Source organism: Centroberyx gerrardi, chromosome 11 (assembly GCF_048128805.1).
Source record: "Centroberyx gerrardi isolate f3 chromosome 11, fCenGer3.hap1.cur.20231027, whole genome shotgun sequence".
NCBI lineage: Eukaryota > Metazoa > Chordata > Actinopteri > Beryciformes > Berycidae > Centroberyx > Centroberyx gerrardi.
The window spans coordinates 9880915-9891055 of record NC_136007.1 but is presented as its reverse complement, the minus strand read 5'-3'; the positions used below and the strand labels follow the sequence as shown (position 1 = coordinate 9891055).

The following is a 10141-nucleotide window of genomic DNA, read 5'->3' as shown; positions in this document are numbered from 1 at the left end:
TAAATAAGAATGGAAATAATTCTAGCTTTTGTTTTAACCTGACTGGACTACTTGATAGGTGGGTTTGATAAGACAATACAGTGAGTACAATGAGAGCCAGAAAGCTTAGACAGTCACAACCAGGTATTTGAAAGTCAGTGTGAATTGACTTTTTTGTGATTGACAGCTTAACTGACTTCATCTGAACTGTCCTGACATGAGCAGCTCCACCCATCTGCTGCTCCAGCCGGTTAAAACAAACACTAAGAATTATTTGCAAAGATCTGGTAAAGAGAAAGTGCAGTATACTGTATGTGACATTAAAGATTAAGTATTATGATTCAGTAGGGCTGGGCGATATGGTTGAAATCTATATGACGATATTGATGAGGATTTTTTTTATATATCGATATATATATATCTCACAATATGGCTCACGTATGCAAAATCACATTAAATAATCAAATTAATGTTCATTCCATTGAAGTGAATGGTAAAGAGTTTTTAAACAAAATTTGATTGTTATCATCATTAGACAGCAGAATTGTGTGTCACGATATCCCAAAATCTCCAGATCATCACGATATGATTCCACTGAAAGACGATAAATGATAATATTGAATTATCGCCCAGCCCTGTTTCACTCATAATACCATCCTACATGAAAACAAAAACTTGAACTCTCCTGGAGTTATTCATTGAAGTTAAATCTTTATTTAAAAAAAAAAAAAAGCATTTTTCACCCAAAACATTATTATTATTATTTTTTTTTACAGTTAGAAATATAACGTTTTATCTGGCATTTTGGTCAAAAAGAAGTTGTGCTCTACAGGTTTTACACACATGGCAGAAGTTAGACTTTGGAAAAGCTAAATTAAATAGGTAATGTTTGTTTTGCTACTGTATATGGGATGTGAAAACTTAGACACCCGTTGTCTCCAAACTGCTCTGAACATAGATGGGACCTCACAGTTCTAAGCTCATGATTTGACCTCCACAGTTTGTCATTAATCGGTTAAATATTGTCGGGGGAAAAGGTTTTGCTGCCGTTGGCGGTTTGGTTGAGCGTGAATCGCAGCTCAGATGAGTTTGCACGTCACCTGGATGTATTTTACTAGTGCCAAAAGTAACAGCAGGTTCCCAATTTGTTTTTATTCATGGAGGTATGCTCTTTTTCTTTTTTACAGTGATTATTCATTTATGACTTCGTTTGCACATGATTCGACACGATGTGGCCGTCATCACTTTGCTTCAGGGTTCTCATTTTATGAGAAGGATCTCGGTTCGGTCTCCTACACCAGCTTACCTGTAAAAAAAAAAAAAAAAAGAAGTACTGATTGTTCTGCAAGTTCTGCACGCTAGATATTTTTTTAAAAAGATACACTTTTATTTGGAGATGTACAAAAAAAAATGTTATACTTTTGAAATTGCAAAGCGGTAATTTTTTTTTTTGCGAACGGTATTTTCTATCGCTGTCAGAAAGGCGGCGACCGGCACATGTGAAAGTCGTGCGAAAAAGTTGTTTCCTGGTTCTCTCTGTAAGCGATCCAAGGTGTTCGCACCAGCTTGTGTGGTGGCCAAGTGAACACACAGTGACAGGGCAGGCTTCAGCTGGAAGGGCAAACACAATATACCCCCCCCCCCCCTCCCCCCCCCAATAGAAAACCCCACTCTATTTTCCTCAGTGTTTTGTTGTTCTGCCGAGCCTCTCTACCTAAGATGGCGACCGTATAGATTTTCATCTGTTTACTCTTAACGGTACTCGTCCCTCCGCAGCGCATAACTCTGAATGGCAGTTAACAGAGCAGGTAGTGGGTTGCCATAGCGACCGGTCATTTGTGTGTTACTTAACAGCTAACGGCACAGCAGGCTCTGGACGCATAGGAGCCACTATTCAATAAGAGCCATAATGTTTTTATTCAGCCATTTTTGTCAGCGGCGTGCGTTTCCCTCCCGGAGGAATCATGTACAGTACAGCGGCGGGTTTTAAGCGTCGCCGGCTAACGCGGTTTTGTGGCCTTGTGCTGTAAAGGAGGTTTGATGCGGATTATTTTTTGGGGGAAGATTTGACTCAGATGTCTATACTTTTGCATTCAGTATTACAGCGCGAGGTGTTTTCAGGTGGCGGTGCTTCAGAAAACCAGCTTTAACCTGCAGATGTAACCATATCCCTGCTCATTTCTGAACGGCCATAGGTGTATATAACAGCGCCAACATATCCAGTGCAGTGTAAACAGTGTCTATTATTACAGAATATTTTTACATGGACATAGCCTGTATACTCCTATACATTTTTCTCTTTTCTTTTCAACTAAGTGTTCGACTAAAGGCCTTGCGAAAGGGAGACAGAGAGCCATAGAAATAGGATTTCAAATCAGGAAATAGATAAACCCTTAACAACTATCAATGCTTTTGAAGATTGATTTCTTGTAAAAAAAAAAAAAAAAAAGACAATATTTTCTGCGATTTTGAATACATCAGCTTGATCCTCTTTGATATGAATAATCAATCCTTTTTGTACATTGAACGAGTAAAGAAAGTAAATATTTTTCTGTTTGTTGGTTTGTGTTTGATAAAGGTAGATGTGTTGAATACGTTAGAAAGTGTTAAACATGTTTGTCTTGTAAAGTAAATGTAAATTCTATGAATCAATGGGAAAGTCTATATGAATGAATCACTGTGTTTTAAAGTTATGAGAAAACAGGGGGGAGAGGGAGGGAGGGAGGGAGAGAGAGAGACGGACTGGAGGATGTTTTGTATTATATCAGAGTGACCAAAGCAGAGAAGAAGAAAAAAAATAAAAAAAGATTTAACAAACAAAAGAAGTATTCAAGCAGTTACATATTAAGTAGCACTTACGATTATCCAACTTCTAGTACTTCTTATTTTATTTGAAAGGTATCTTTTGTAAAGGTCTAGGCTTTGGACCCGATGTACATTGCTGTGAGGATTTACTGGTCACTTTAAAAGAGGATAAAAAGAAAAGAAAAAAAAAAAAGTTGAATCTGCGCGTGAAAGTAAATCTACCAGAGCCTGACAAATTGCACTACCCTATACTGGTCGATAAAGTCTATTTTGTATAAAATACATGCAAATATTATCTTTAAAGATTAAGGGCAGATCATGTTTCACTGGTATATATGGCTTTCATTGAAGTCTGTTTTGTTCGTATTTCAGTTATGTAAATGTAATCCGATGTAAAAACAAACAAAAAAATATAAAATGTCTATTTGTTTAAAAAAAAAAAAGAATAGTTTGTATTACTTCTGTATTACACCTTCTTCTGTAGTCATTGTCGATATTTTCACCTATTTGATTAAATGTTGAATTTAACTGTCTGTGTTGTTCTTTGGCATTGGACGGGGGTCGTCACGGTAACAACCTGGGTGATGTGATTTCTCTTCGGTTCCGTCACCTCACACAATAAAGTTTTCCTGTTTTTCAAATCACAACACTCGCCTCCGACGGCTTGGTTTTCTCTCACATATTGAAAACTACCTGGAAAGTTACATTTCAGGCATTTTGCTAGTATTTAATACTTCAATAAGCTTGAATTCCTGGACTGCTGACATTATGTGTCACCATTAGTAAGGAGTGCAAGTGTTAAAGCCACAGTGACAAGACGAGAGATGAAATACACATCTGGGCCTGGGATTATTGTTTATAATAGAGAAGTGCTAGGGAAAGAAATGAAGGCCAGACAGACTAAAAATAGTGAAGGTCAAAAATACAGAAGACAAGGCAGGAACAAGATCTGTAGCCAACAGAGATCAGATGCTGAAAACATTTTATTGTCGTTACTTCCATAAAGCTTTCAAGTTCAAGTTTGCATCAGCGTTGTTTTGGCTCTAAAAGTCTGTAACTCTCCTAAATACATTTGAGCCAAATTTCCCTCTCAAGCACACAAGAAGCGTAGTCCTTATGTTTACAGTTACATTTTTATTATGATAAAGTATCCAAAGAAAAATGTTTTCAGCGCTGTAACCTCCACTGGATCCACGACTGGGACCAAAACAAGGAATCAAAACTAAAATTACCCTCCGGCACCACAGCTACATTAAATTACAGAGCGAACAGTGCGATGTGTAGCGTGTGAATATCGCCACAGTATAAATACTGAGCCAGGCGCTGCATCAAAGAAGAAACCAGCGAGACCAGCTGTAGCTGTTCAACGATGATCTTTAATTCTGCACAACCTTTCAATTCACAGAGACTTCTGAATATTTAAGGCTGTAGATTGACTTAAATGATACAAAAATTTGGGCAACTGAGATGCTAAGGAATTAAGTTAGTATGCTAAAAATACAAAATATAAAATTTCATACTTAAAAAAAAAATTATACCTTATCAAATGCTTGTGTATTTATTTACAATGTCAATAATACACTCCCAAAAAGAATACAGTTCAGAATTGCGCCTTTGAGAAAGTCTCATAAATAAAGAGGTTTACATATGAACAAAGTAGTCTAGTTTCACATTTAAAAGATTTTTTTTTTCTCCCATTTGATATACCTGTTACAATGCTAAAATGGTCATTAAATATTCTGTCCTAAATGAAAGCATGAAGATCAAGGGAAACTCTTTTTCCAGGATAGCTGATAGATGTTCACCAAGTAGTTCAGAGGAAAAAAAAACAAACAAATTAATGATATTCAGCTTTGACTCGGAGGAAATGAGGACATTCATCGGAGCCCCGAAGCAGACCAGCGTACAGATCCATCTTTGAAATTCAGTACTCGGTAATTACAAAAATCTGGAGTGAACTTTTGCCTTAATGGTGGCGTTTTTCACGTTTCATGTCATCAAAGTGCCTGTCAATTTACATGTGTAATCAATCACTCCTCAAGGTTTTATTTTATGAAACACCGGAAACGACTTGTTGTGTTTTGGTCTGAATCCCGGACCCAAACGTAAATGTGGCTCCGGTCCAGATAATTAGGTTATTAGCGTCATCGCTGAGTGGCCTTTTAGTCATTTCGTGAGGGAGTCGGTTAGAGGCAAGCAGGAAGAAACAGCTAGATAGCAAGATAACGATGCTGAGTTCCCGGTGATGACGTACACAGTGCAAAGAATTATGGGTCATATTTGGTTTTCAAATGACTTCACTTGATCGCTCGCTCCGTCCCGTTGAAGATTAAAGGATCTCTACAGCGAAGTAACTGATGGAAGCAAATGATGCAATTCTGATCAGAATCGATCAGCATGACGGCAAAAGCTAGGGAAATAAGACCCAGATTGAAAATAAGTGGAATGTTCCTTTAAGGGTCTTGCTGTAGTGGAACATTTAGGGATCGGACCGATGTGGAAAATACAGCATGCAGGCTTAATGGGGGTTTCCCCAGGGGGGCACGAGCGAGGATGAGGGAGGACCGGACTGAAATAGCGTAAAATAGACTCTAAAGTCGATGTCTGGTTATTTCCACCGCTGACAGTCCCAGTCAAAATGTGGTTGAGCCGGGGAAGCGGGGCAGGGAATCACAGCTGGGCCTGTTTTAACCAGCAGGAATCGTCTGTTCCTCCTACGTTGCGTTGTAAACCGCTGATTTGCTTGCAGAGCTTGTTTGAAATGTTTAAAAAAAAAAATTTGAGAGGTCTCTGAAGAGGTGGGGGGATTTTAAAACGGAGAAACCCAACGCTGACCTTTCGGAGAACTGTTCTGAGGCGACCTCGCTCTGTGCTGATCTGCCCCGGGGCCGCTGCTGCTGCTGCACTGTAGCTCTGAAACATTAGCCAGGTTGAGTCTTGTCCCAGCGACTCACCGGGCCGCCGCAGTACAGCAGCAAGTATTTCACAAACACATTTACAGCCAGTCGGCGTTAAAAAGCTCCGGCCGGCCCCCGATGCGACCGACGATCATTCAGCCGGGAGGCGAACGGGCGAGCTCGTAGTCCAAAGATTAAGGCCACTTGCTTTTTTTTTTGTGTTTCCTGTCCTCACATCCCCTTCCAAAAACCACAGGAACATCTTTTTTTTTTTTTTTTTTTTTTTAACAGTTGTAGTAAGAGGAGATGCTCAAAGCAGTGGCAGTGCATTTAAAAAAAAAAAGCAAGGACTGAAAAATCCTGAGCCTCACAGCTCAGCAATATTAACTCATTTCTACAAGTCATTTTTGTCTCTCTCCCTCTCCACTGGTCTCTCTCTATGTCTGGGTCTCTCTCACCCACACACACACACACACACACACACACACACATTCCAGATTCATTACCACATCATCCTCTCCCCGACCAGGAAGCCTTTCCTTTCAGCTCCATACTAATCCAATAACAGCCGGAACCACAGGGGGTCTCGTCTTTTTCTTTTTTTTTTTTTTCCAGTGCAACTCAGTGGTCTCGCCCCACTCCGCTCCGCTCCGCTACGTCACATCGCTCCAGTTTCAATTCCCAGTCCGGTCGAGTCCCGTTCAGCCGAGTCCGGTCTAATCAACAACAGTCCAGTCCAGTCCAGTCAGATCTAGTCCGCTCCAGTCCCATGCAGTCCAGTTTGGTCCACTCCGGTCCTGTGAGGTTCAGTTCGGGCTACATAAACTCCACGTAGTTCTCTGGTATCAGCCCCGTTCGACCATCCAGAGTCCCTTCTAGCCAGCCGGGCTCCCTGGAGGGATGAACTACAGAGAGAGAGGGAGAGAGAGAGAGAGAGGGAGGGAGAGAAAGAGGGAGAGAGAGAGACTTTGACTTTTGATGTTCTTTACTGAAACATCTCACAACACAGGAAAAGATGACCAAAAACACCTTAAAAACTCCAACACCCGTACATACAGTAAACACACACCTGCACAAACACACATGCACACAGAGGAGTGGGAGAGAGAGAGAGAGAGAGAGAGAGAAGAGTGGGGGAGACAGAGAGAGAAAGAGAGAGAGGAGTGTGAGAGAGACAGAGAGAGGGGGCGGTGGGGTAAGAGACAGATGCACATAACTGAGAACAGGACGGTTAACGATTTCAGATGTTCCTCATTTCATTTCTGGATATTTTGTAAGGGGAGCAGGCGTCTCGAGCAGCAAAGTCACACCAGCAGCTCCTGATGCTTGACATTAAACCAGCTGTCAGACTCCAGACAGGCTGGGATCACATGACCTCACCTCACCTGACTCCTGCAAATCTACCGTTACGTACGTCTACCGTAGATGGAGCAGAAAACCAACTGACTGCAGGTAAATGAAGGAACCGCGTGACGTACAGCACTGTGAAGGCCTCATATACAGTCAGAGGTTAGAAACTGCTTTGCCTGCGTTCACTACTGCTGCCAGACGGTGTTATGACGATAAAATTGTTCTGACTGTGAGAACGTCATTAAAAGTATCATTAAAATCAGTTGTTTTTGTTTTTAGGTATCTCAAAATACTTCATCATTATTATTATTCCCGTTAGAATCATTTAATCAGGTGGTTGTGGTGAGAAAAAAATGTAAATATTGAAACACCCATCCCTATGCGATAACACTGACTTGAATGCGTTACAGTGGTTGTGGAAAACAACAGCAATTATTCCTCTGCTGCTGTAAACTGCAGTCATTTTGCTCCACTGTATGTTCATGTAATGTAACGTTCCCTCAAGCTGTAAACACAGGCACTATATTATTATATTATAATGTCAGTATAAACAAGTTGAAGTTGAAGTTGAGCTTGTCAGCTAATGAAAGCTCCAACAGAAAGGCTGCCTTGGATTTGGGGCAAACATGTCCAAACAACTCTCTAATAATGTGACTAATAGTGCGGAGCCCGACATGTATGAACTGCAACAATACTGTGCTTCGGAGGAAGTAACATAATTAGATTAATTATGTGTTTCTGTGGAACACTCACGTGCTGCACACTGTAACGTCCTGATAAAAAGATCCAAAACCAAGAAAGTCCTTCTGGCAACATGTGTCTTAAAAAACAGGAAGTCAACACAAAGTCGCGGCAGAAGTAAATTGTGTGCTTTACCACAGCGGAGGATTTTGTCCTCTCTGACAGAATCCAGCTCACAAATAAACCCTGTTCGCAGGCCACGCTGCCGCAGAGTTGCATCAAACAAAGAGACAAAACAAAAACTTGCACGAAAACACACGAGACCACGCGTGAGGTTTTTGTCTCCTTCGATCTTCTTCTCCGATCCGCCTGATTTAAGCGTCTGAGAAAACGCTTTTCCTTTGGATGCTCAGTATTTCTGCAACGGCATATTAATCAAAATTATGACAACACTGTGTTTAATGGCTAAGAAAAGCAGATTTACACACTGTTCTGTAACTCTACTCTTAAGAATGCTAAAAAGGGTCCGCATTATGCGGCTGGGAGGACATGTGGAAGGGGAGAAGAGCTATGGAGGGACAGCTGGGATGCTCCGTCCTTGGCGGGCCGCTAGTAACACCCACCGCCTCGGTGTTGGGGTGTTGAGACGCCGCCGCGGGGATTAAATGTTCCCAAAGTGACCTATTGACCCCCGGGGCTCTGGTGACACCCTCATGGCACGGCTCTGCGCTAAACAACCTGCGGTACTGTCACTTAGCCCAGGATAGCTCCATTTAGGGGAGCGGGGGGTTCGAGAGACCATATGTCCCAATTTCCCCGCGTGGATTAATGAAAGTATCACATTAACTAAGGTCAATTCAATTGTGCTTTTCTGCCTGATAATCAGTAAAGAAGCTTAACTACTGCTTAAATAGCTTAATTGTCTTTCAATTGGTATCAATCTGGGCTTCATTAAGAGAGTTGGGCGAAAGGGAGCTGCTGAATGAGAGGGATGAATGTGATTTACAGTTCAGGGAGCTCAGGTTACAGACGGAGAGAAGGCAGAGTGGGGAACCTGAGTCTATAGGAGGAGAGGAGAGGAGAGGAGAGGAGAGGAGAGGAAAGGAAAGGAAAGGAAAGGAAAGGAAAGGAAAGGAAAGGAAAGGAAAGGAAAGGAAAGGAAAGGAAAGGAAAGGAGAGGAGAGGAGAGGAGGAGAGGAAAGGAAAGGAAAGGAAAGGAAAGGAAAGGAGATACAAGACACTGGTGCTAGGGGGAGAGACCGTTGAGTAACAAGTGGAAGCACAAGCCCTCCTCTGCTACTATATATGGTTACAGACCATTAAACAATGTGCAACGGAAAAGTTGGAAATAAGTGTTTTTAATACCTTCGTGTGTCATCCTGTGGGTGGAATATTTTAACGTGTGTACTTCTTTTTCCCCCAAAACAAGTCAAAGTAAATCTCATCAAACCTCAAAGGTGTTGAGTGTTTTCACTTAACTGGACTTTCTACAGGAGCATCTATTACACTCCACTCTGATATTTTCCTCAGCAGCGTACAAAAAGAGCAAGTGCACATCCAAGCTTTTTCTTAGGCCAGGTGTTGGATAAAAATATACTTGGAAAACAAATGGAAAAAAATAAATATATCCAAGCTCCTAATAATTAGCTGCATTGTGCAATCCTGAGTGTTTGAGGAAGGCCTTGTTGGTAGAAACGTTGCCATATCCAGAGTGTGGATATATTTCTGTGGGACGTCTCCAGTGCACTTTGCATTTTCAAAGCCTCCAATGTGATCAACACCTTACCAAAGGCGAGAAATGAGAGGGGGATGAATGCGTAATCAATGTATTTAATTATAGAAGGGGCAGTCCAGGAAAAATGGTGGCAAAAGCCTCAAATTAATTATCCAAATTAGGGCAAAATCCAATGACTGTTTTGATTAATTCGAACAGAATTTCGACCCCTACTCCGGCTGTAATACATCCCCCCGCAAGGAGGCTAGTGAGGTCCAGCGAATCCCCGAGGCTGATTTTTCATCCTGACAGTAATTGTTTGTTTCTGCACAACCACCAACCCACAATTTTTTTTCCCTCCCTGCTGGCGAGTCCAGAGCCTGACTCACCGTTCTCAAAGACGGTCCCAGCGATGAAGGACAGCTCAGAGTCATGCTCTGCCTTGCAGGCGTACAGCGCTCGAGCCTTCCTGCCCGCAATACTGGAGAGAGAGAAGAGAGAGAGAGAGAGAGAGAGAGAGAGAGAGAGAGAGAGAGAGAGAGAGAGAAAGAGGGAGAGAGAGACTTTGACTTTTGATGTTCTTTAGTGAAACGTCTCACAAGATAGAGGAAGAGATGACCAGAAACACCTTAAAAACTCACACACCCATAGATACAGTGCATGCGCGTGAACACACACTTGCACAAACACATGCACAGAGAGAGAGAGAGAGAGA

The 10141-nt window shown here is 41.7% G+C and overlaps 1 protein-coding gene across 2 annotated transcripts in view; it reads right to left on the bottom strand.

Annotated features, from left to right (window-relative positions):
• Window positions 1-4140: 4140 nt before the first annotated feature.
• The window catches only part of LOC139917384 (rho GTPase-activating protein 26-like), a 112166-nt gene continuing 106165 nt past the window's right edge, over window positions 4141-10141 (bottom strand). For both annotated transcript variants that reach the window (XM_078286590.1, XM_078286591.1), the window contains 2 exons: window positions 9816-9907; window positions 4141-6586 (listed from right to left, as the gene is read on the bottom strand). In XM_078286590.1, coding sequence (XP_078142716.1) covers window positions 6498-6586; window positions 9816-9907 — 181 coding nt within the window. In that variant the 3' untranslated portion in view covers window positions 4141-6497. The remainder of the gene's footprint in view (window positions 6587-9815; window positions 9908-10141) is intronic.